Here is a 26,297-nt window from a genome sequence, read left to right on the forward strand (position 1 = left end):
TTTGTATAAAATACTGCGGATTTTCCTTCTATTAATTTTTAATTTAGCATTGTTTTCTAAACCAGCAATGGTTTACAGAGACTGATAAGAACCAAAAGATTCTTTTAAGGGTTTGGGTAGAGTCTTCTGTCACAGAGATGCATGCGAGGGGTAGACGGGGGAAGAGGAATTACTTATTAAGAGGCAGAAGTTCAAGTATCAGAGTGATTAGTGAGCAATGTATAGCAGAGGGCAGAACGTTATGATAAATGTATTGAAATAAGTCACCTGAGAAGCTAACTTGGTCTGTTTTCTGTACTTTCTCTTTTGCTTCCCTTATCAAAATCTTTTAAAAACGTGAGCCCTTCTTTCAGTACAGTTTAGATCATTTAAATGCCCTTATTTGTATTAAAGGCCGCATCCTCCTGCCTGCGCTATCTGATGGCAGTTCAGAACCACCTTCTCAGTAACACTATTTTGATTAAGCCTGATGAGAATGATGACAGTGACAACTCCTTGCAGGGAGAGACATTGAAGGTACAGGTAAACACCAAGCTTTATTCTAACGATGCTTTCTACCCAATGTGTAAAAGCCCAGCTTAACTGACTAAATTTCTGTCTATGATGATGTCAGAGTTCACCGTGTGGCCTATATTTTTGTGTGAGGTAATATTAGGTCACTCATCTCATAGATTTTTATGTCATTGCACGGTGGTTACCATATTTGTGACACTCCCATAGTGTGTCATCCATGAGCTCCTGTCAGTCTTTTTGTGGCTTTATTTTCATCTGTTTTTAAGAACTGGCGCTTAACAAGTGATCTCATATGCACCTGAGAAGTTTAAATATATGTATGTATATGTAGTAAATATAGATAAATGAATCTGGGAGCGTAACATTTTAAACAGTTTTGACATCTTGGCTGGTTTATTGTGTTCTCTTGATTCAGATAACTTTAAAAAGGTGATAATTTTCTCATACTCCTTATATTGAATAATTTCTGAACCTATAGTTCATTTCATTTTTGGTAATTATTTTTAAGTTAGCTTCTGTGTAAACTCAATAATTTGTTCCCACGTGACAATTTATAGCAATCCACAGATTTCTTTTTTTAATAGCTGTGGTTGTTATAATCTTGACAGATGCTTGATGTTGTTGTTTGCATTGTTCTTCAGAATTTCATCTTCGTGGGAGAATTAGAGAAATCCATAAGAACTTGATTTTTCTTTAAAATGTTGACAAAACACACTGAAAAATTAACCAAGAAAGCTATAGCTAAAGATAAAAACCACTATAATTTGCCCTTTTCTTACCCTTTTACACACACACACATATAAAAGAGTTCACTGCTAGCTCATATTTATGGGTTTTATCTCATTATGTAATCAGTTTTTAAACAGGCAGAAAGACATGAATTAATCATTTAAATTGATGACACTTAATATGAAAGTGCTCTAATTTCCTAATCAGTATAAAGGAGCCAAAGCCTCTCCCTTGTGAGGCTGCTGTGAGGAATAGAGCTGAGGCCTGTGCAGTGCCTGGATGCGCTGCAGCCCGCAAGTAGTCAGCCCATGAAGGCTGACAGGATGTCATGTAGTCAGTTCAGAATGCCTTTCTCTTAATGATCAAAATGTCTAAATAATACCCCCAAAAGACCCCAGAAAATTCCAACAACAAAAAGCAGTGCTTTTATTTGAAAGGCTAAATGTTACAAATCTGAACTCCTGGAAGGAAATACTCCTGGTAAAAGCAGAATAGGCTGGCTTGTCTAGGAATTCTGGGGAAAAAAAGGATACACACTTTACCTGAAGGGTTAGAGTGGTTGTATTTTTTTTCCTAATAGGAAATAACTGTCAACTAAACATTTCTATGATCTTAACTAATGTTTCTTAACACGTTATTCAGTACTTGTACTCCCATGAACTCTCTAATAGTTATTCTTAATGTTTAATAGCCTGTAACTGCCTGCTACTTTCATTGAATTTTTAAACTTGCCTGTTTTCAAGTGTAATGGTTTAAAACGTTAAGTAAAAAGGTCACTTGGACTGTTTCAGAATGTTGTGTTTTTGTCTCATTTTATTCACCGCCTCTCCATGCGCCTTTTGCTGTTGTGTTTTTCTCTTTAGCTATCCTCATCCTGCCCACGGCATTCTTCCACCTGGACAGTTTCTGGGCTGGTCACCGGGAGCTCTCCTGTGCTGGAGGGGATGGGAGAAACGCCTTTTCTCCCAGGGACTCGGTGTGCTCCCCGTGAAATACTGCGTATTTCTATCAGCACTCCAGACCTTAGCTTCCCAACTCAGATTGTTACTTGCCATCCTTAGCAGAACTTACTGCATTGGGCTTACTCTGGACACTTCACTATTTAATTTGGAAATGCATCATTAAATACATCATTTCGTGTTGTCATTGTGAGTGTATCATCATCACAGAGCTTAAAAATAATTGTATGATGTTTCCTACCTAGGAGTTAAAGGTCAGTATTTTGGCTCTTGCTACCCAAATCCTGACTGGATGTGATGAAGTGTTGGAAATGCTACAGCAGGTCACAACTGCCCTCATAAATAGTGACATACCCGACCGGGAGCAGAGGTGAGGACTTGGGTTGTGAACTGTGGCCTGCTGCCCTTCAGGAAGAATTTGCTTATGAAAGTGAAATCTTTTAGAATAGAACTACCACATGCTCACTTAATTCTTAGGCATTTTTGTGAGACCAGGTTGGAATGGCAAGTGTTTCAAAGCCAAACACAGTTGAAATCTTTAATGGTGCTTTTAGGGAGGAGTGGGCTGGCAGCCATGATCTGAGGGCCACAAGGTGTGGACACCGTCCTCTCTGACACATGGGCCTTTCCTTTCATTGCGTCGCTCAGCGCTGTGTGCGCTTAGTTTCCTCATGGTGAGTACTTGAGAGAGGAGGCAGTGACTCAGTGACACAGATAAAGAACTGCTCTGCAAGAGACGACACTGACACAATATCCCAAGAATTTGCTGAAGTTTTACTTCTCCAAATACAAGAGTGATCTATTCAGAGGGTAAACTTCTCTTTCCCAGTACTAAAGCTCTTTCTCAGTCCTCCCCATTAAGATTTCTGCTATGGTTTCTTGTCAGAGATGAGTTACATCCTGTGTTTCTTGATTATTTCATTGTTGAGATGCTGATCTGAAACAGTGCCCTGCAGTGTCTTTTTTCTCCAGTAATGCTGTCTGTCCCATGTCCCTGTTTCTTGCCCACTCCCAGAGGGCAGGTGGGCAGGCTAGAGCTGCCAACAATATGATCCAGAAAGGCATTGCACTGGGGCTTGTTGGGACATGTCAGGTTCACTGTGGGCACGTGGAGCAGATCTGCCTGGGGAGGACATACAGTCCGTACAGTCCGAGAGCCGGGGAGATGTGAGGGATGTCTCTGGTTCCAACCCCAGCATCCTAAGTAGTTTAGAGAATTTACATAACCCACATGTTTCTTTGGGTGAGTCACATACCTTCTTTCTTCAAGCAGAGGATGAGTTATTAAGAATAGGATTTTAGGTAATCATTTCACAATATACACATGTATCAAATCATTATATTGTACATCTTAAATTTATACAGTGATGTCAGTTATATGTCAATAAAACACAGGGGACGGGGGGAAGAGCATGATTTTAAAGACAAATTTAAAAATCTACTTGCCTCTGTCTCACATGGGAACCAGTTTCTTTAGGCAGCTGAGTCAGTGTTGTAGCCATTCCCTGTCTCCTTATCAGAGATTCAGTGCAACACTGCAACCTGCAGCCCCAGAGCCAAAGGAACTTGCAGGTGGTAACTAGAGTACCTGTTTGCATTTTAGAACCCATTTATAAAGTGCTTCAAAGGTGCTATGAAATGCACCATATAAACTTGGTAGGGCAAAAAGAAAATCACAGTTCAAAGGTAAAATCTATTACTAGATTTCTGTTCTTTCCCTCTCCCTCGTGTGAGGTGGGACATTTGTAGACTGAATTGCTGGAACAATAAATGCTTAGCTAGTACCAGGAGATGCAGTTTAAGAGAATGTGTCAAAGAATAATGATAGTGGCTTCTTCTCATGCCTGAGAGTTGATGAAGCTGTATGTTTTCTTGAACTTTTGTAGGTTAAAAGGCTTGGAACAAGTTACTAAGGCTACTATGCTTGGTCACCTTCTCCCAGTGTTACTCACTTCCCTGATGCATCCAAATTTGCAAACTTTGACCATGGCCGACGCCCTGATGCCTCAGCTAGTGCAGCTGGTACTCTATACCAGTCAGGTATGGTCCTAAGGTGTGCCAAAGTGAACTGCTCTTTGGGAGCAGGAAATGAAATAAAGGTGCAATGAAGCAAAACATTGTGTCATAAAAATAAGTTGAACTAGTAAGGGAAAACAGTTTGTTTGACTAAATTACTTACTGCATTCATTTAACAAATATTAATTGCCAATGAACTGTAAAAATGCTATCTATGGCACGACTGAGATCCTTCCATTATATTTAGTCTCCTGAGCCCTTGCTGGATATTGGTAATGAATATAAATGATATGTTCCAGAGTTAAAATGATATTAAGTGGTCTAAGTAGCAAAGCATTTCTTAGTTAAAGAGAACAGACTGGGATTGTGAAAAGATGACTTAAGTGAGAATTCTAAGTTTGGCTCTAGTACCATCCAGATGGGCGTCTTTGATAGCTCAGTTGGTAAAGAATCCGCCTGCAATGCAGGAGACACCAGTTTGATTCCTGGGTCGGGAAGATCTGCTAGAGAAGGGATAGGCTACCCCCTCCAGTGTTCTTGGGCTTCCTTGGTGGCTCAGCTGGTAAAGAATCTGCCTGCAATGCAGGAGACCTGGGTTCAATCCCTGGGTTGGGAAGATCCCCTGGAGAAGGGAAAGGTTACCCACTCCAGTATTCTGGCTTGGAGAATTCCATGGACTGTATAGTCCATGGGGTCGCAGAGAGTCAGATATGACCGAGCAACTTTCACTTTCACCGTCCAGATAACTGAACATGTAAGCACTTTAGGACACGATGCTTTTGTGTTTCAGACGGCTTTGCTGCTTAAAACCCAGTGTCCGGTTTTTGCTGAGATGAGCTGTTCCCCATGTGGTGCATCAGACCAGAAGGGCAGGCTTTTGCCGGATGAGAGGTAAGGAGCACTGCTTCCTGCAGAACCTCTGCCATGTTTTCCTCTGGTGAAAGCCTACTACTCCCTTTGTAGTACTCCCTTTGTGATTTTTTTAACTGGGAAAAGACAGAGACTTCAGGGCCAAACCTTTACAGATAATTAAGAGAATGTCTTTGGAGATTATAGGAACAGGTTAGAATAAATTTCCCTGCAGATCAAGAGATTAGTTCAAAACTGAAAATTTTTCATATACTAATGATGGAAATATACAGCTTGATAGTTTCTTAAAAAGTAAAAATATATCTACCATGTGATCCAGCTATTCCACTTCTAGGTCTGTACACAAAAGAAAAGAAGGCACAGATTCTTACAGACTTGTATGTGAAGGTTCACACAACAGCTTTAGTTAGAATAGTCCAAAATAAGAAACAAGTCCAAATGTCCATCAACAAGTGAAAGGGTAACACACTGTGGTGTGTATCTGTGTAGTGGAATCCTATTCAGCAATAAAAATGAACCACTGATATTTTCAACAACACAGGTGAGTCTTAGAATACTTAGGCTGAGTGAAAAAGTCAGAGCCCTCTTAAGAAGTACAAACTATGATTCTACTTATATAAGATACAAAATACAAACTAATTTCCAGTGAAAGAAAATGAAGAAGTGACCACCAGGATTCCCATGAGGAAGGAGGAGACTTCAAAGGTGTATACAGAAGGCTAAGCTTATCAAAATGTATACTTTAAATATGTGCTATCTATTATATGTCAATTACTTCTCACTAAAGCTGTCTTTAAGAACACTGATCAGAAAGGAAGGACTTCCTGGTTTTTCTAGAGCAGCATGCTATCCCGTTGAGCTTTCTGTGGCGATAAAAGTCTGTATCTCTGTTCAGTGCTGTTGCCCATGGCCACCTGCTGTTATTGACCTCTTTCTGAGTGGCCAGTGTGGCCAAGAAACTGAATTTTAATTGTGTTTCATTTAGATTCAATTTACATGGCCACACTTGACAAAGTAACCCCCCACATTGGATAGCACAAAGCTGAAACAGAAAAAGAGAATTCCACAACAGCTGAGTTTAGGGTATAGGAGTTTGCATTCCATGATACAAACTTGGGCTGTGAAGACCCTGAGAGTTGAATTACAATAGAGACGAGGACCTTCAAAGGCACTTTTCCTTAGTAAAAATTATAGCAAAAGTAGTCATGTAGACTCATGGGGTTTTTAACAGTTGGCATTTTAGTTATCAACAAGAGGAGACTTTGCAGGACCCTTCCTGTGCGATTTGGAAAGTAGCCAGTCTTTTTTTTTTTTTTTTGGAAAGTAGCCAGTCTTAAAGGCCCTTTACAGTATCTTTTTTTTCCCCTGAGGAATTTTAAATGAGAGTTGGCAAGGTGGTCTTCTTCTGGGTATGAATTCAGCTTCTCCCTTGAAAAAAAAGGGAGGGGGGGAATGCAAATATGTTGTCTAACAAAGGGAAAATAACCTTAAATATAGGAGTTTAAAAAACATTTCTGGGGACTTACGTGGTGGTCCAGTGGCTAAGACTCTGCACTTACACTGCACGGTGGGCCTGGGTTTGATCCCTGGTCGGGGAACTAGATCCTACCTGCCACACAGTGCAGTGCGGCCAATAATAAATAAAAGGTTTTTTGTTTGTTTGTTTTTGGTTACAGTGTTGTCGTACTGCATATTGTAGAAAATTGAAGCAAAATTTCTTAACCCTTCATATTTTACTGTGTATACCTTTTCCTTCCCTTTCTGTTAAGCTCCATTGCTTTCTCTTTGTCTGGTTTTAGAATGCTGGAAGAGAAGGAGGAGCCAGGATTTCTCACTGGTTTAAAGATTCCTGCTCCATGGGCTGCTGGGAAGACTGTGGAAACAGTCCACCCTGTCAGAGACAACTATAAATTTAAAGAAACTGTCCACATCCCCGGAGCTCGCTGCCTGTACCTTAGATTTGATAGCAGATGCTCTTCGCAATATGACTATGACAAAGTAAGAAAGAACTGCTTTAGTGTTGGTTTTAACTCTAATAAGCTGTTTTCTTTAGATGCTTCTTATTTTTCTTTGCTGCTGGTCACCATTCTTGACTTATTTCTGTCTGCAGAGATCTCTTAGGGAGAACTTTCTAAGATAACGCCTTAAAGGGTAGTGACTGGCAGAGTCAGAGCCAGCACCTCTGCAGTCCAAGAGCAGTGTTTTAATGACATGTTGAAAGTGGACTTTTGTAAGCTTTCAAAAGTGCTGCATGCTGTTCACCTCTTGCCTTCCCTCTGTGCTTGGGATTCCTGTGGATGTGAGTGTCCATTCACTTCAAAAGGTCTCGCTGCCCAGTTCTTGGGGCTTCTCATGTATCTTTTGGGAGAAGGTGGCTTTTTATAGAAGGGCTTCAGATGTGCCTAGGACCTGGTTTATATTTATTTAAATTATTTGTTCTTCTTTGCCCTTACCTCAGAGCCCACATAGTTTGAGGAATTATAGTTTTTAACCTAGTGGCTTAACAGTAGTAAGTAAAAGAAATCATTTTAGGGGTTGAAGTATTTTCCTTTGTCTCTAATTGTTACATTGCAAACCATTCTGTTGAACTTATGTGGAAAGGCTAATAAAATTGTGACATGTAACATACAGGTACAGCTGAAGGATTGTCTGATAGTGTTGTATGCACACAGGGTTTTTTTATGTGAATTGTTAATTATCTGTTGTCTTTTTCTGTGAACTGTATAGGGCAAATGATCTTAAATGCCTTGAAGGGAGGGTTTTAGGTTAAAAATAGAGAATTTGTTAACTGTAAATACTGAGATGGTGAAACACATTACTGGGCAAATTATAGTATCCTCTTTCCCCCCTTATCTTCTAGGATAGTGATGATTCCCAGATGTCTAAAGGGGTTTAAGACTTGCCCCTCAAACTCACCTTAGCCGGAAGCAAGAGAAATTAGAAAATTCTTTAGTGGATTTTCCAAAAAAATATCTCCTGGCATCAGTCTATCCCGCTTCATAGCTCCTGGCAGTAGCTACCCCTATTTCCTACATTCATTTAATAACTATTTAAAATGGAAATGGAAGATGTTACCGTTTTCGCTGGTGTCATTTTGTTTCTCCTTTTAAAAAAAAATAGTAACTTGCATCTTCTGATGTAAGCTAACCTCCACCTGCCATAGACATTAGTGTTAAAATGGAGGCTCAGGGAGGCTTACTACATGGATAAAAGTAATGCTTACTTTTCCAGTGGTCCATGGCTGGTGTCCCCCAAAGGTGCAGAAGGGTAAGAAATCACAAAGTGATGAAGCATCTAGGGCTTAAAATGCAGCTTTTAGATCTGAACTGAACTCAGTGCTGGTCAGAGTACATGTTACAAGATAGAATTTGGTATTTACAGAAGCCAGAGCCTTCTTCCTATGAAAGTATTTGAATGCCAAATGACCTCTAAATGTTTTTCCTGCATGTTATTAATAGAAAGTTTGTTAACTGTGTATAAATGAATGACTTTTATTGAAGAAAAATACTGATACATGAAAACTGACCCAAGAAGAAGCAGCCCCTTTTCTGACCCAAATTTGTGTCATTTTCTTTTTATACCATTAAGCAACATTCTAAGAATACATGGCTTATTTTCAATTTGTTGCATCTTTTAAAATATTCACTCATTAAATTTTTTTGACTTTTGTTGTTATGTTAGCTATAACCATCTTACCATCTGTATTTGCTCATTTTATTAATTTGGGGGAGGATTTAAGGGGCAAACTATAGCTATCATTAGGAGGCTATATCTCATTACTTAGAATTAAAACAGATTTAAAAATAATGTGTATAGTAGCTGAGTATAACTTATTTTAACGTGAGGTCCCCAAGCCAATTAAATCATGCTAATATTTGTTACTACTCTGAGGCTACCCTGTAAATACCAATGGCTGATTGCATCTAAACCAGTATCAGTTGTACCTAAAGAAAAAAAATCAGGAAATATTAGTTATAATGACCCCAGTGCCTGGTTATAAATGTGTTTTTAAACAAACATTTTTTTGCAGCCTTTTTATTTGTAGATGTTGTTTTTGTTTTTCTTTTACAGTCTAACAGTATATTTTCTGTTTTGAAGTTGGTGATATACGCGGGGCCTAACACAAACAGTAGGAAGGTTGCTGAGTATGGAGGCAATACACTGGGATATGGCAGCCGTAGTGTCTTAGGAACTGGTTGGCCGAAAGACTTGGTAAAGGTATGGTATTCAGGCACATTCGCTTCCTAGAAAAGAAAATGACCTTGCATTCCTCATGGGCCCAAGGATTAACTGTAACTCTAGAGAAACTTTGCCATGGGGACTTTTATTGAGGTGGGGGTCTTGGATAGGCCTTAAACTCACTAGAATGAGCTTCCTTTCATTTATAAGACATCAGACCCCTATCCACTCCAGAACTTGGATCTTTTCCATAGGTCACTCCATGGGCTGAGGTGGAGCATCTTTTCCCTGGCCATGGAAAGGACGGCTAGTTCTTCCCGCTCACTTGTTGTCTAGACTCCCTCATGAGGGGTGTCCTAGAACCACAGGGCTGTTGCCTTTTTAAAATATGGAATCAATGTTTTCAAATGAACTGGGGACTTGAGAGCAAAAGCAATGATCCATTCTCAAACTGATGAGATTGGAGCCATGCTTTGTAATGTGGGCTTCAACTTGAAGTATGTCTACCTAGAATATAAATATGAACGGAAATGCCCATTGAGACCTGCAGACCTCTCCAGAGTCTGTTCCCATAGCCTTTATCTAAAATACATTACATACCTGCTTTAATTTAGCCACAAGGCAGCAAGTTACCTCCAGATGGGTAGCCCAGATGCAGCCAGATCAGATTAGCACAAGACTGAATTGTTTTCTGATTTCCTACGTTTTGTCTCTTACTCACGTTGTTGGTTCTACAACACAGAGCATGGTCTTTCAGCACTCTCTCTGTGTTTTTCAAGACATTGTCTGTTTGCCCACCTTATTGGCACAAGTAAGGTGGTAATAGTGGAGAGGGGAAGGCAGAAAGCGTAGAAACCTGGGGAATTTATTGAAGTTAGGCTCAAGATTTGATCTTTACTCTGGTCCCACCATTGGGCAATTGTGGCCCATTTCACAGATGCCTCATTCCCAAAGCTCCCTGGTCAGGAGAGACAGCTGAAAGGTTGGTTTCCAGCTGAGAGGGGATGGAATTTGAATCGAAAAGCAAGTGAGGAAAGGAGTGAAATATTGCTGTGGTCCTTTTCCAAAGTAAATCTCTAAAATTCATTGCTCTCTTGCAAATTGTGTGTTTTGTTTTTAAAGTGCATTTTCCCCCCTTAAATTTTAAGGTGGAAGGAGATACAGTCACCTTCTCCTTTGAAATGAGAAGTGGCCGTGAACACAACACTCCCGATAAGGCTATGTGGGGCTTTGCTTGCACAGTTCGCGCTCAGGTATTTGAACCTAACCACTGCTGTGGGCAGAATGTACTTTTTCCTGTGTGCCTTGGTTATGTACATCATATTTGCCTTGGAAACAGGGCAGAATATGAGCTACTGTTTCATCCATCTCTTCCACTTGGCTGTAGTAAGACCATTAACAGAAGTTATAGTTTCATGGACTAAAACTAGCTAAGACCTAAACTCAGTGTAGCACCACAGAAAGAATCCCTTGTTAGGGGCCCAGCTTCAAAGCCTGGAGAGGTGGTCTGCCGCTAGCATCTCTCCAGAGGGTGAGGAAGACTGAACACCTGATAGAAGTAAGCACTTGGATTCTGGTTTTCAAAGCAGTAGAATTGGATTATTTTTATTCAGTTCCCAAAGGCTCTTCTTGCCGGTCTAGATCTGTCTGTGCTTATTTACTCATGTTACACTCTGTATATAGTTTAAATCTACTCGTTTTAATAGTGCCAGTTACTTTCCTCCCAGGAATCTATTTAAATAAATTCTCCCACATGGAAAAAGAGAGGAAGAGAGAGTAGTAAGTGTTCTCCTAACCCCTCTAGTTGACTGATTTGTATAACGCATTTTAGCACTGGGAGGTTGCTTAAGTTTAACCAAGCCAAGACTCTCTAGAGTGGGATTATCTTCTAGAATGTAAGCTCCATGAGGGCAGGCATCTTCATTTTGTTCTCTGCTTTCTCTCAGGCACCTAGCACAATGGCTGGTACACACTAGGCACTCAGTGAATAGTTATTGAATGAATTCAGTGTAATCATTGACAGCATCTTCGTTCAGGCACAGGATGGAGGTGGCAAAACACGACAGTGCTTTATGCCTGGATAGTTCAGCAGAGAGGAAGCCGTCCAAAAAAATCTCACATGTGTTTTGTGCTGTATCTAATGTGGAGTCTTACCGGCTCTTCTCTCTCCAGAATTGTGTTGAGACTTCACTCTGTGGTCATTCCAGAGCCACCATCTGTCTCCTCATGGTGTTGGGTGCTGTCTCTGTGTCCCGTAGCAATGATACTTGACGCTGCTCTGTGAGCCCTCGTGGTTGGGGACAGTGCAGCGTGATGCAGCGCAGGTGACATGCTCCGCCGTGTAACTGACCAGTGCGGTTTGCCCTGTCTGCATTGTAGGAGTCTTCGGAGGATGTGTCAGGAGGCTTACCCTTTCTGGTAGACCTGGCTTTAGGTCTATCTGTGTTAGCTTGTTCCATGTTAAGAATCCTATACAACGGACCAGAAATTACCAAAGAAGAAGAAACCTGTCAGGAACTGTTGCGGTCCAAACTTTTACAAAGGTAACAAAGAGTTCAAATCAGACTGGTTTTGCTCACAAAGGAAAGAGGACTTTATGTGAAAAACTGCTTTTAGTACATTTCCCAGCTGATTGGGCCTACTGCCTGCCAGTCCTGTGGGTATCTCTGTGTCTAAGAAATAAGATGAAAATTACACCACAGTGCCTTGTGGTCCTTCCTGTACTAAATGTGAAATTGCAGCCTTGAACTGTATAAACCTTTCTCCAACCCAAATATTGTATAATTAAATTAAAGGATCCCCAAAAGGATGGGCAGATGGATAATAAACCAAACAGAGCAAAATGCTTATTCTAGAATCTCAGCTGTGTGTATTTGCGTATTAACCATATATTTCCTTCAACTTTTCTATATATTTAAAAGTTTGCATAATGCTGGGAGCAGGCAGAGTCCCAAAGATGGGGTTTCATGTAATGTTCATTTTTCTTAAGCCTCTGGAGGAGGTTTGATGAATAAGTTCTTAGCACATAGTGTGATCCTTCATGTGCTTAATATATCTGCAAATGTTAAGTAATTTTCCAGATAGAGGAGGAGGTGAAGAATCTCTTTTTCTTTATGCTCAGGTGCCAGTGGCAGGTAGAGGCCAACGGTGTGATCTCCCCTGCCCTTACTCCAAGCCCATCTCCGCTGCCTCTGACCATTGAGGAAGACAGAGAGTTCACTTACCCATCTGATGTCCTCGTGCCTCCTGTTGGAAACTACTTTGACCTGCCCCGGATCAGGCTGCCTCCAGGAATCATGATAAAGCTCAGGGAAATTTCTGGGCGTGCTAGACCACAGTTTAGACCAAGTATAAAGTATGTTGCTATACAGCATTTTATTTTCCCAATGAAAAAATGTTTAAACAAGTGAAGGGGATGCATTTCTTTTGTAGTCTAACAAATTGATCTTTCATTTATTTTTATTTTATCTTTGCCCTACCAACTGGCATGCAGGATCTTTGTTCCCCAAGCAGGGATCAAACCTGTGCCCCCTGCATTGGAAGCGTGGAGTCTTAACCATTGTACCATTAGTGACATTCTTGAACCTTTAATTTTACATGTACTTAATGAATGTTAACCAGGTATTGTGGGGAGTACCCCAAGTGGTATTCCCGGTCAACAGGCTTCAAAGTGTGGGCTCTCAGTCAGCAGCATTAGTATCACTTGAGAACTTGTTAGTTCTTTAGCCCCATTTCACACCTACTAAATCAGAACCTTTGAAGAATGGGGCCCAAGTTTTCCATATGATTTTGATACAGGCTAACACTTGATGAGTTCTAGGTTTTTCTCAGGTAGTTCAACCTTCTACTTTAAGGAGTCATGGTAGTCATCATGGTTTCCATGGAGTCTGCAGGCATTTATTTGTTTTCGATGCCCAGAGAGATGCTAACGGTCTTTAGAATATGAGGTGTCACAGTGACAAATGTCTTTGTGCTATTCTTGCTTAAAGTCAAGTCTGCTTTGCAGGCCTCTGTTCTGCCTTCCGAGGCAAGATTGGCCATTTCAGAGAGAAAAATTTAAAGAATAGATGAAATTTAATGTGAAAAAAATACAAAAGCACCATTGTTTTCAGCCTAACATCCATACGCCTAAAATACTATGAACCATAATACTGCATAAAATGAATTGGCAGATAAATGGTGCCAAAAATCTTTTATTAGCATTAGATCTATTCCAACTTTAATATAACTCCAGCTCAAAATTTTACAAATAGTAGAAAATCAAGTCTGTTTAATTTGGATTTTCAGCTTCATTGGCCAGTGTCAGTTTTACCTGTTAAGTTATTGCCATCTTGTTATGAAAGCCATCATCATGTTCATGCCACTTTATTGTACTAGAGATCGTGTGGTGGATATTTAACATACTTAAAGTGACATTCTTCCATCTATAAAAATACGGTGTTGGTACACCGAGAGCACGGCACGTATCTGACTAGTTTCCCTTGTGATCACAGAGAAGTAATTCAGCCAGATGTGATGGAGGAAATGGTGGTATCATGTGTTATTAAGCACTTGAACTTAGTTGATGCACTGCAGTCCCTAATAAATTTCCAGTATCAAGAAGAACATGCTGAGGAATATGATTTACTGTGTAAAATCATGGGAGAGACATTTAAGAAACTCAATGCCATGGAGAGACAGCTGCAGGTAAGTGAAAGTTAAAAGCATTTAGATGTCTCTTATAACTGTTGGAAATGACGTCTTTCCTAAAATTTAACGATGTTTAAAAAGTGACCTGAAAAAGAGAGAAAAAATATTGAATGACTGTATTCTGTAACAGGAACTAACGTAGTAGAAAAAGAAGTGTCTGAATTTTAAAAAGTTATTGTGACTAAAATTTCTAAAGTCACAGATTCCTTATTTTGCATCTAGTTTCACATTGTTTTCTATTTTAATATGTCAGAGTGTTGCAGAATTGGAGCAGAAATGGCAGAGTGAAGTTGATGATGCCATGCAGGGGAAACTGGAGAACAACATGCCTTTCTTCTATGATTATCATTTTAACGAGGTGAGCAAGTTGTATGACTCATCACTGGGCATTGCTGTTTGTCATATTGGGTCGGCCAAAAATTTTGCTCAGGTTTTTCTGTAACCTCTTTCAGAAAACCCAAACGAACTTTTTGGCCAGCCCAATACAATGATATATACTGTATGTGGAAATTTAAAAAATATCATTCTTAAAATGTTGCATACCTCAAAATGTACCCAATCTCTAAAAAAGGTTAAATAAAGTTGATTAGATTAACATGTCAGTGATACAAAGAGTCAGTTACTCAAATTATTCAACTGATTAATAGTTTTATAGAACAGTTATTATCATTGTCAAATTCTGCTTTCAAGCCTTTTTAAAAAAAGACAAGAGTTATAAGCAATAACGAAATCCCTGGAAAGTAGTCAGTGCCATTTTTAATCATTAAAATATCAAGTAGTAACTTATAAATGTGCTTCTGGTGTAGAAACATGGACCATAGGTGGGTTTTTGTCCCTGAAGTTTTCTGTTTCTTGTAACACGTACAGTAAAATTCGGTTTCTGCAGATCCTGCATACCATCTTTTCTTGATTTTTCCTTCTTTAGAACAAAATGAAAGAACTAGAACTTTTGTGTTCAATGAAGGAAGTCTCCTTTGATGGAAATGATCTTGAAAACATGGTGCTATCTCTGAGGTTAGTGATGTTAGTAACTGTGTAAAGCTAATTTATCACTTTGATGCTCAAAATAAAATGCAAAGATCGCATCTCTTAACAGATATTTTTAAAAATATTATGCATTCACTAAATATTTTAGAGTTGGAACTTCTTTGGTATTTGGAAATTATGGTTTTAACCTTCAGGAGTTAGCATATAGGCATCTAAAACTGGGCAAGAGGAACTAAAACTGGCCACAGTTAAAGCACTGCCTTCCTTGGAGGGGCAGGGAGAAGGCGGGCAATGTTTGTCAGGTTACTTCCATTTCATTTCTCCTCTGTCTTCTCATACCCTCTGTGATTAAACACTTTGGTTTTGGTAAACCAGAGGACGACTAAATGCACATCAGTCTTTCTTTATAGGGAGAAGTTCCTACAAGAAGTGAATTCTCTTATTCAGAAACCCTCACACCCACTGGCTAAAACGAAGACGTTAGTGAAGAGTCTAATGAACCGAGCTGAGCTGTTGCTGCACGTCACCATTGCGGCCCAGTCTGGCCTCACGAGAAGCATCTCAGGGACCCCCGCGGAAACACCGGGTACTGCTGACAGCAAGCCCCGCAAGGCTCTCTGCGCTAGTCTGTTCATAAAACATATACTAGTTATTTTTTTAAAAAAAAGAAAGAAAATAACTCTTGTGAACTTGTAGAAAGGAAAAAAAGGAAATTTCAATGTTATTTTGCTTTTTACTTTTTCCAGCCAAGAAATACTTTCCACTGAAGTCATGTGGTGCTTTGTGAGTCATCTGAGCATTGGGGGGTGCCTTGTCACCTGCCTTGTTTAGTTTTGGGGGAGCATCTAAGGAGAGCAGTGACATATATTTTTATAATCCAGTGAGCCTCACTTTCAGATTATAGATTATCATTTTCATAGCAACATATAATTAATCAACTTTGTGAATCCTGTACTGCATCATATTTTCCTCTTGAAACTGAGTTTGCATTTCCTCTTTAGTGATTATGTGGAACCTTCTAGCATACATTTGCACTATTAATTTTTTTCCTGGTCACATTTTAATTGTTAGCCTGAGACTACATTTCTCAGGGAAATCAATGAGTCTTCTACTTAAGTCAGATCCACAACACTGGGCAGAGCCCGTAATAGCAAGTGTTAATTCTCACTCAAGAGAATAAGTTGTAAACATGTTCTTAAACGAAAGACTCCATGTCGTCTAGCCCCATTGCCCGATGGACACTATGGAACAAGTGAACTTGTTTTCATCCCAGCTGACTACCCAGGGCTCTTCTCACTAGGGAGAGAAGCCTAGGATGACTCCTAGGTTTCTGATCTCAGTAATAGGGTTTCCCTCCCTGAGAACATCAGGGAAAGCTTTCCAGACATGAGATAATGATCACATGCCACGTGATCTGCTGTGCCACGGTCAGAGGGCTGTGTTAGCCTGAGTTCATTAAAGGCCCCCCCAAAAGTTTCCCACTCAGTAAGGCTAGTGGTGCTTTCCAAGAGGCTCTTGGCACCAGAGATGATGAACCAGTAGTTTCCTAAGAGATAATATCTTCAAAAATTATATTTTTTTTTAATTGAAGCTATCTAACTGTTCTTAAGACAGATTCAAAATGACCTCAACTTTCTTAACATCTTTTTTCTTAGCTGATCAGCACATGCAGTTTTGTCTGCTTCCATTAAAGTATTCTTTTACAAAACACCTATTTCCTGGATAGGAGCCATGTGTCTTATAGGAAGGGCCAGTCAGATTCTTGGAAAAGTGTAATATTTAGTCACACCAGCTGTGATCAAAGCAGAGGTTTCACCAAATGGCAGTAAGTCAGCAAAGTAAATCCAGGATCAAAGGGGGAATCAAAGGCCATCTCTAAAAAAAAATGATCTGCATTTATTTAAATTAAGATTATTTGCTTCCAGAGACTATTTTCTCTGTCCTCTCTTGATTTTTAGAATCCTTATATTAAAGTTAACAATGGGAATTCCCTGGCAGTCCCGTGGTTAGGACTCCTAGCTTTCCCTCCTGAGGACTCTGGTTTAATCCCTGGTTAGGGAACTAAGATCCCACCAGCCACATGGCCTGGCCAAAATAAATAAAAACATAAAGTTAACACTGTTAGTTTATGAAATTAAATGAATTTTTCAGGTTTTCCTTGGAAACTCAATTTAATAAAAGAATGTGGTTTTTCAAGCTGAAGTAATTTTTAACCTTGGTATTTGAGGTTGAAACCTCAGTTTTCAAATTTTTTAAAAATTGGCCTAAAAATCATCTATGTGTTGTGCTGGCTGGTTTGGGGGCCAATTTCCTGGAAAACGAAGGTACTCTTAGTTTGGTGGTTCCTTGTTGGTTTTTGCTGTCGCTGTGTCATTCTTACAAATAGGATAGCAGATACGTCAACCTTCTTCCTTTCTGTTCCAGCTTGTAAATCAGCCTCTGAAACAAAGGTGATCTCTCATGCTGTGCGGCAGCCTGTTTTCCTTCGCAGCATGTCGGCTCCTTCTGACCTGGAAATGATTGGTAATGAAGATTTGGAATTTACTAGAGCAAATCAGAGGTAAATAGCTGAGGGCCAAGGTCGGATCGGCACATGCTGCCACGCACCTTCACCACAACACACTCCCTGAGCGGGTCTCTTGTTTGGCCGCAGGCGGCGCCACGTGACCAGCCACCGCAGCAGCTCCTTCACACTCCTGCAGTCATTGGCCATAGAGGACAGCAGGGACAAGCCCACCTACAGCGTCCTGCTGGGGCAGCTGTTTGCTTTCATCGGCACCAACCCTGACCAAGCTGTACGTCCATGTTTTTTTGTTTGTTTTGTAATGTTTATTTGTTTGAGCATGCTGGGTCTTAATTGTGGCATGTGGGATCTAGTTCCCCGACCAGGAATTGAGCCCAGGTCCCCTGCACTGTGGACTCGGAGCTCCAGCCGCTGGACCGCTACGGATGTCCCTGTATATCATGTTTTGCCAAGTAGCTGAGTAGCGTGAGAGGTGCTGTGACCGCAGGAGTCAGGTGTACTTCCTTCTCACGTGTTCAGGTGTCCAGCAGCAGCTTTCTTCTGGCCGCACAGACGAGATGGCGGCGGGGAAACACCCGCAAGCAGGCGTTGGTGCACATGCGGGAGTTGCTGACGGCTGCCGTGCGAGTCGGGGGAGTGACACACCTTGTGGGTCCAGTGACAATGGTCCTTCAGGGAGGACCCAGGTCAGTTGTTTCTGTTAGTTTATCCTGTCCTGTCTGGAATGGGCAAAGGCCGTTCCAAAGATTCCTCTTGGGTCCAAATGTTAGATCATGGTGTTTGCTAGTGTTTTCCCCTAAAATAATATATTTTTCTAAAAATGGTACAGGATATAATTTAAAAATTCAGCACATGTAACAAAAAGTAAATTCTCCTTACCTTCCTTTTCTAAATTTCACTATTAAGAGCTTGTTTCATCAACTATACACATGTAAATAGCTATTTCATTTTCCTTGTATGCTTAAGTGTTTGTGTGTGATTTTTTTTTAACTCTTCAGATTATATTTCACGTGCCTTATTGTAATCAGTTGTTTTCCTCAATATATTTTGGACATCTGTATCTTTTCATGTTAATATGTATAGCTCTGCTTTATAACTTTTAAGACCTTCATAGAGCTCTATTATATGCTACATTTATTTAACTCTTCAGCTGCTGATGAACACATGGGTTCATTCATTCTCTCTTTCACTCTCCATCTGTTCTCTCATCCCTCCTTTCTTCTTCCTGTTTTGTTTTGCTTTTCTATTAACAATAGTGCTGCAGGCAACAACCTTATATACCTATATTTTTGTATACTTTGTGCTTATTTTTATTGGGTCAAATTTCTAATAACATAATTGTAGATATTAACTTTGAGGAAGGGTTTATAACTTATTTGTGAGGAGTTTTCCTATACTAATACCCGACTGGGCTTCAAAGTTACTTAGATAGAAATAGAAAAAGCATTCTCTGCAAAGACTGGACTGCAACTGCTGGAGGCTGCTTGTGCCTCCTGACAGCTCTCAGGAACTCTGGCCAAGAAGCAGAAGCAATAGCTGGAGGGAAACGTGAACTAAGAGCTAACATGACTGTCTTAAGAAATTTCTGTGTCGATCAGGAAAAGCCAGGTTATTCTTTGGAAACAAACAACTCCCAAAATCTCAGTAGCTTAAAAAACTAAATTTTAGTTTTTGCTCATGTCCCTCACAAGTCTATCTTGGCTCCTGGTAATTACAGAGAGCTTGGGATAGAGGAGGGGACAACCACCTTGGAAAGCTGTCAGGCCCCTTGTCAGAGCTCTGGCTCATTGGCCAGACTAGTCACATGCCCACCCGACCACAGCGGTTCCCAGAAGGCATAGTGAGTAACACTAATGAGTACCACAGTTCACTTCCAGAAGTTTCTCTGTAACACTGGCAGCATTATTCCTTTTCCCCTCATTACATTTCCCTCATGACATTATTAACACCATATGTCAGACATTTTAAAAAGTGCAGAAAATCCCCAAAGTACAAGATAAAAATCACCTGTAAATCCAGCATTTTAAAATAAAACCCATTAATGTTTTAGCATATTTGTTCAGTCTTTATTCTAACCTTAGTGATCTCCTATAATGTTTTTAGTGCTTATATAGCATTGTATCATATCCTTGAACCTTTATTAAGCCAATTTCCTATTTTTAAATCATAGTTTTTGTTTATTTCACTATTATAAGCAATATTATGTTGCATATCTTTGTAGATATATTCAATAGTTCCAGTTTTCAACTAAAATTAATTGCTGTAGAATCTATCCCAGGTTGTGTTTTTACATTGGGAAAGTCTTATTTCCCAACTGGATTCTCATATTCTGCTAATAATTGGAGTGTGAACTTGCAAAGGACACTTAGCTAATGTATTTGTGTCTTGGTTTTCTCATTAGTACAATTGTACAATTGTATTTACAGTATTCAGTACTGCATGGGATGAGGCAGGCCTGTCTCAAATGAATGGTTTCATTATTAAATAAATTTGGGAAATGTTGGGTACCATTCTCCTGCTCTGAGAGATATGAAGGACTTTAACGCCTTGAGTTGTCCTGGAGTGAGGAACCCTGCTTACCTTTACTTTACCTAACCTAGGATTTCCCAGAGCATCCTAGAGTGTGGGCGTTGTCTCTGAGGCACTCTCAGGAATCCTGCCCAACAGCCTTCTGTGGTCCAGCACTTTGGGAAACACCAGTCTCCAAGGTTCCTTCAGTTCTGGATTCATCTAGCCACTTTTGTGTTTCTCAGAAGGCCTCTCCTGCTTTCGTGTTCACTATTGCTGTTCTTGACACAGTTGAGGAAGCCTGAGCTTTGGTTCTGTTTCCTAGAATTGAAGAACTGACCTGTGGTGGGATGGTCGAGCAGGTCCAGGAAGCCTTCGGTGAGACCATGACCTCTGTGGTGTCTTTGTGCGCACGTTACCCTATCGCGTGTGCAAATAGCATTGGACTCTTGTGTACTATACCTTACACCAGGTAAGCAAAGAAATGCTTTATAGTGTATGTAAGTTACGCCACAGTGTCATCAATTAAATAGAAATATTTTTATTTATTAAAAATATTTTTTAAAAGGATTTTTTGGTTTTGATTATCCAGTGACACTATCACTCTGATTAAATGAGCCTATCGCCTGACAAACACCTAAAGTTACTATGTAAATTCTTATTGTTGAGTTCCTACATGATCAAAGGTGGATCCCCATTAGAAATTATGTTACATTGTCAAAATGGAGAAGTTTGAAGGAAAGAAAAGTTCCCTAGAAAGTTACTTACTATATTGGGCAAAACTTTTTGCCTTTGCGCATTTCCTTCCTTCATTACTTGATTAAGAGTTTGAAGATGTCAAGCATTCATGAAGTCAGTCTTTAAATCCCCTTATGATAAAATATGGAATTTTTTTCTATTATGATAACCTTGTGTTGATTCCATTGATTTTTACTTTGCTATCCTATATGAACTAACCAGAACTTGAAATTCAGTATTTATGAAGGAAGTCATCATTCTAAAAATTTCTGTGTTGAGTTTTACATGGTGGCATCCTAAGTTGTAAATAAAGGACTATGTTGACATGTTTTATGGCCCTTTGATAACCTTGATCTTAAGTGAGAAGTTCCTAAGAGCTGGTCAGTTATGTTTCTTTCAATCAACCCTTTCTGCTTGGCCAGGAGTGAAGAGAAGTGCCTGGTGCGGAGTGGCCTTGTTCAGCTCATGGATCGACTATGCAGCTTGAGCAGTCAGACTGAGTCCAGCTCCAGTGAGAAACAAACCAAGAAGCAGAAGGTGGCCACCATGGCCTGGGCAGCCTTCCAGGTGCTTGCCAACCGCTGCGTTGAATGGGAAAAAGAAGAAGGTGAGAAGCAGGATCCCTTTCTATACTAGAGCTCCTTGATTTCTTCTATCGATGTTTTGTTTTTTTTTGGTATTTGTGCTGGATGGGGAAAAGAAAGACTATTAGATTACATAACTAGGTTGATTTAATCAATTATGATTTCATGGGAGCCTCTTCATCAGCATGGTCCTATGGAAATTTATCACTGTGCTATGACAGTTAGCAATATCCTAACGCAAAAGACATTATGCTAAGTGAAATAAGCCAGGCACAGAAAGACAAATACTGCAGTGATCTCACTTATGTGTGGAATCTAAAAAGCCAATCTGATAGAAACCAGAGGGTAGAACAGTGGTCACCAAGGCTAGGGGGGAAGGGGAATGGGGAGATTTTGTTCCAAAGGACACACTTTCTGCTATAAGATGAGTAAGTTCTGGAGCCCTGATGTACAGCTTTGTGATTAAAGTTCATGATACTTCACTTATACTTGAAACTCGCTGAGAAGATGTCTTGTATTTTTACCCGCCATATGCACACACAGAGAGGTAATCGTCATGTTGTATACCTTTTAAAAAACTCACATTCTACAGTCTGAGTATATACAGTTTTTATTTGCTAGTCACACCTCAGTGAAGCTGAGGGGGCTGGGAGGAGTAATGACCACCTGAAAGAGGATAGTAGCCCCAGGAAATTGAAGACATCTTTCTTTTCCTTCTTGCCATCACTGCTAATGGTGTCTGAATAGATACTTTTATGAAATGATTTTTCAGTTGTGCTTTTGAGATGCTATTTCCAAATCATATGTTCAGTCAGCAATCCAACTTAAAAAGTAAACTTGAAGGATAACTTCTCCATACTATCCCAGGTATATAACATGTCATTCGCTGTGCGTTTTATTGTTCAGGGAGCCAGGCATAGGATGACTAAGGTATTGTTCCTCCCCTTAAAATATATGGTCTAGTGGGGGAAATAGGCCAGTGAACAAATAATTCCAGTGCAATCAATGCCATGATCAAGGTGAGCTCAAGGTACTGTAGGAGGAGCATAGAGGTCCTTACAGACCCTCTGTACTAAGGCATCAGGCAGAGCTTCCCAAAGAAGGTGATGTGAGCATTTTTCTTGAGGGGTAAAGAAGACTTCCCAAGTAGAATGAACAGTCAGTGGCAAATAACTTTTGTGGCTTTTATGAGAGGTGCTTGAAAATGGAAAAATCCAAGAAAATCTTTTACTGTGTTTGAGAAGAGGTTGGGTGTGAGTTAAATATCAGGATGTTTTCCAAAAGAGAAACAGACTCACAGACAACAAACTAGTGTTTACCAGTGGGGAAAGGGAGAGGGGAGGGGCTATATAAGGGGAGGGCACTGTGAAAGTGAGAGTGACGTCGCTCAGTCGTGTCCGACTCCGCGACCCCATGGACTGTAGCCCACCAGGCTCCTCAGACCGTAAAATTTTCCAGGCAGGAGTACTGGAGTGGGTTGCCATTTCCTTCTCCAGGGGATCTTCCTGACCCAGGGATCGAACCCAGGTCTCCCTCATTGCAGGCGGATGCTTCACAGTCTGAACCACTGGGAAAGCCCTAAACTGTTGTGTATAAAGTAAGCTACAGGGACATACTGGACAACACAGGGAATATAGCCAGTATTTTATAACTGAAAATGGAATACAACCTTTAAAAATTGTGAATCACTATATTGTACACCTGTAATTTATATTGTACATCAACTACTTCACGAAAAAAAAGATGTTTTCATTCCAATAAAATGGTCATTCTTCCCTATTAAAGTATGTTTCTAGGTTTTGTGTGGATTAATTATATTCAATTTTAATTAAGAAAAATGTCTTTTCCTGGGACTTCCCTTGTGGTCTAGTGCTTAAGAATCCACCTTGCAATGCAGGGAATGCAGGATCAATCCCTGGTTGGGGAACTAAGATCCCACATGCCTTGGAGCAGCTGAGCCTGCAGGCTACAACTGCTGAAGATAAAAGAAAAAAAAAAAAAGAATTGCATATTTCCCCAACATTGAATCATTTTTCAAGTCACTGTTACCTTCCTTATGTTTCTGTGTGTGCTTAGTCGCTCAGTCATGTCCAGCTCTGCAACCCCATGGACTGGGTGGGCTCCTCTGTCCATGTGGATTCTCCAGGCAAGAATGCTGGAGTGAGTTGCCAGGCCCAGTTGTTATCTAATGAGAGACACTAATTGGATGGCTAACAAAATACTGAGCATGTTAAAGAAAAATTGGGCAAAGGGAGGCTTTAGTGCAGACCCGCCACAGCTGCAGACCCACCATGCCTTCCTGGGGTTTTCACCATGCTTTTTCTTGCTTGAACTCTGAAGGCGGCTCCACAGAGGCTGTGCACTCAGGTCTGGCCCGTCAGGTGTCCAGCCTTCTCACGAATCACCTTGCCCGAGCGACTGAGTGCTGTGGCAACCAGGCTGCCGGGAACGACGCCCTCCAGGATGTCCTCAGTCTCCTCAATGATCTCTCAAGGTATGGAAGGCCCCCTGGAGCTATGGGAGGAGGTGGCTTTTCCTCTGAGTGATGGAATTCCTTTGGGGAAAGGGTGGCTGTCTTTAGAAACATCTAATTTACTAGGCCGTCATGACATGCTCCTGCCTCAAGAAAAATAGAGAATACAGTCGTTGAAAAATAGCATTTAGTTCCAAAATGTGGAAATTATTTATTTGAATATCTATACCATAAAATAACATATTATCATTTGCTCCAATACTTTGCTGGTAACAGCTGCTAGCCTTTCAGGTCAGTACCACTGCATTCAGTAACCAAATAGCTTAACCTTCGTTATAGCAAGATTAAAGACTAACCAGCCAGGACTTGTAATTAATTCACCTTCTCGTGCTGTGTCTTTGAAAGAAGATATTCTTTGGAGGTTTAATCATGTGTGAGCTGTGAGGCCCACAGAGGTTTGTCCACCTAAGGCTGCTTATTCTCTGGTTTCTGCTGAAGTAACAGGTTCAGCTGTGGCAGAGCCCAGACTCTTGAGGTCTGTACAGCACTGTATTATCTCTTTGGTCTTGAAGCACTTCTTGAAAAGGAATAAAAGACTAGACTAAAAGCCTCCTAGCTTGGATTTCTAAGCCTTGATGCTCTGTGAATCATGCTGAACTAGAGGATCTCAATTAACTAAACATAAGGAATCAAAGAATTTTCAAAAATCTTTTAAAGCATTACTGGTCAATTATGAGCCTTCATCAGATGGTTATTAAAAAAAACCTTCATAAAAACATATTGCCAAAAATCTGTGTCTTCGCATGAAATCTGAATTCAGTTTGGTTAACCTTTGAGGGAACCTTTGTTTCTGAATTTCTGTAGATCAACGTCCCCAACATTGTGGCCCTTTTCTTCCTCTCTTTGCAGGAGTCACATAGGTAAAGCCATCCTGAGCCAGCCAGCGTGTGTGTCCAAACTCCTCTCCCTGCTACTTGACCAACGCCCATCCCCAAAGCTGGTTCTTATCATTCTTCAGCTGTGCCGGGCGGCACTCCCGCTGATGAGCGTAGAAGACTGTGGGAATGTGGAGCTCCCACCCTGGAGCTACTCCGTCCCCTCCCTAAACAGCGAGCAGGAGGATCCCAGCGACCCAGCGTCCAAGATCGCCTCGCTGCTCTTGGCAAAGCTGGCAGACTACGTGGTCCCAGGTGAGTCACCTCCAGGATGGGAGAAAGGCACCGTCACTTCCTGTGGATGATCAGACCAGGCTTTCCCTTGTCCACAGTCACAGCTGTGCTTCCTGTGATAAAAGGAAAGGGGGAAAGGGCAGGAGAGAGGGAGGAAAGAGAGATTCCAAAGCCAGTGCTTCCCCATCCAGGGGAGCTGCACAAACACCTTTGCAATGTTTCTGTTTGCTTAAAGGATGTCAGACAGTCCTTTCTCCAACCGCCTCTGAACCTGACACCACGTTGACGAAAACCAGCCCCAAGAATTCCTTAAAAGGCGATAAAGATCCCGGAGAAGAGAGTGAAGCAGTGGATGGCAAGCTCTCTATCTTCATCCACAAGCGGGAGGACCAGTCATCCCATGAAGTTCTGCAGCCATTACTAAGGTGATGATCGTAATAGTCCATGCCTTCAAGCATGAGCCATGTCAGACACTGTGCTGAGTAAGCCCCTTACCAATGTCAACCGTCTCAGCCCTCTTCACAAGTAATCACTGCTACTATCATCCCTGTCGTTACACACGAACAAACTGAGGCAGAGCTGAAACGTAGACACAGTTCCCCCTGACATCAGAGCCTGAACTTTTAACCATAACTCTGTACTGTCTCTCTGGACCCGACAGAGTGAAAGTCCTATTGAGTATGTATCATTTGTGTCCAACCAAGTCTGTAGTGTGACCTTATCTGTGAGAAGGAATAATGCAGCTTGGTTTTCAGTTATGGGCATCCCTCAGTCATAGTAAAATTAGGGATACCATTGACTATGAGATAAAGAAGTAAGAAACTTTTTCAAAAGCCATAATTAATTGGAAGTATGAACAATATGATTGCTTAACAAAGAAGTGAAAATATAATTATTGTCCAAAGATTACAAACCGGCAGGGCCCTTTTAGTGGAATCCAGGACAATGAGAAGGTCCCACAGAATACAAACTCCTAAATATAGGAGAAATTTAAGGAATTTAGAAGAGAAATTTAGGAAATTTAGAGGAGATGTTTGTCTCAGATGGAAGAGTCCTCTCTTCAAATAAATGACTGAATGATGGTGTCATCCTCATAATCGGGTTCCTTGTCTGCCATCATAGAAATCAAAAGCACTATGGGCTACTGCATAGGGTAAGCTGAGTCAGGGGAAGTCAGCACACAGATGAAGAAATTTCCAAGGAATGTTCCTGGGCACTGTGAAATGTCATCATACAAACTTGGTGAAAGCTCTTTTGAGAGCCAGGTTGAGGAGGCAGGAGGAACTAAATTCTTAGGGAGATCCAATCATTCACACTCAGGCACCAGTCCAGGCTGTTATTAAAACCGCCTCACTTGGA

The 26,297-nt window shown here is 40.7% G+C and overlaps 1 protein-coding gene across 10 annotated transcripts in view; it reads left to right on the forward strand.

Moving 5' to 3' along the window:
• The window catches only part of HECTD4 (HECT domain E3 ubiquitin protein ligase 4), a 165,985-nt gene that overhangs the window by 88,248 nt on the left and 51,440 nt on the right, over positions 1–26,297 (forward strand). For 4 of the 10 annotated variants that reach the window (XM_027956603.3, XM_042234681.2, XM_042234682.2 and 1 more), the window contains exons 17-37: positions 394–522; positions 2,447–2,571; positions 4,088–4,241; positions 5,008–5,108; positions 6,887–7,085; positions 9,159–9,305; positions 10,415–10,519; positions 11,646–11,809; positions 12,388–12,621; positions 13,760–13,952; positions 14,209–14,313; positions 14,881–14,969; positions 15,353–15,528; positions 17,367–17,502; positions 17,596–17,737; positions 17,986–18,152; positions 20,300–20,446; positions 21,135–21,319; positions 23,637–23,790; positions 24,679–24,959; positions 25,174–25,363. In XM_027956603.3, the coding sequence (XP_027812404.2) occupies positions 394–522; positions 2,447–2,571; positions 4,088–4,241; positions 5,008–5,108; positions 6,887–7,085; positions 9,159–9,305; positions 10,415–10,519; positions 11,646–11,809; positions 12,388–12,621; positions 13,760–13,952; positions 14,209–14,313; positions 14,881–14,969; positions 15,353–15,528; positions 17,367–17,502; positions 17,596–17,737; positions 17,986–18,152; positions 20,300–20,446; positions 21,135–21,319; positions 23,637–23,790; positions 24,679–24,959; positions 25,174–25,363 (3,323 nt within the window). The remainder of the gene's footprint in view (positions 1–393; positions 523–2,446; positions 2,572–4,087; positions 4,242–5,007; positions 5,109–6,886; positions 7,086–9,158; positions 9,306–10,414; positions 10,520–11,645; positions 11,810–12,387; positions 12,622–13,759; positions 13,953–14,208; positions 14,314–14,880; positions 14,970–15,352; positions 15,529–17,366; positions 17,503–17,595; positions 17,738–17,985; positions 18,153–20,299; positions 20,447–21,134; positions 21,320–23,636; positions 23,791–24,678; positions 24,960–25,173; positions 25,364–26,297) is intronic. The other 6 variants (XM_027956600.3, XM_060401253.1, XM_027956604.3 and 3 more) reach the window with 3 other exon arrangements.

Source organism: Ovis aries, chromosome 17, assembly GCF_016772045.2.
Source record: "Ovis aries strain OAR_USU_Benz2616 breed Rambouillet chromosome 17, ARS-UI_Ramb_v3.0, whole genome shotgun sequence".
Lineage (NCBI taxonomy): Eukaryota > Metazoa > Chordata > Mammalia > Artiodactyla > Bovidae > Ovis > Ovis aries.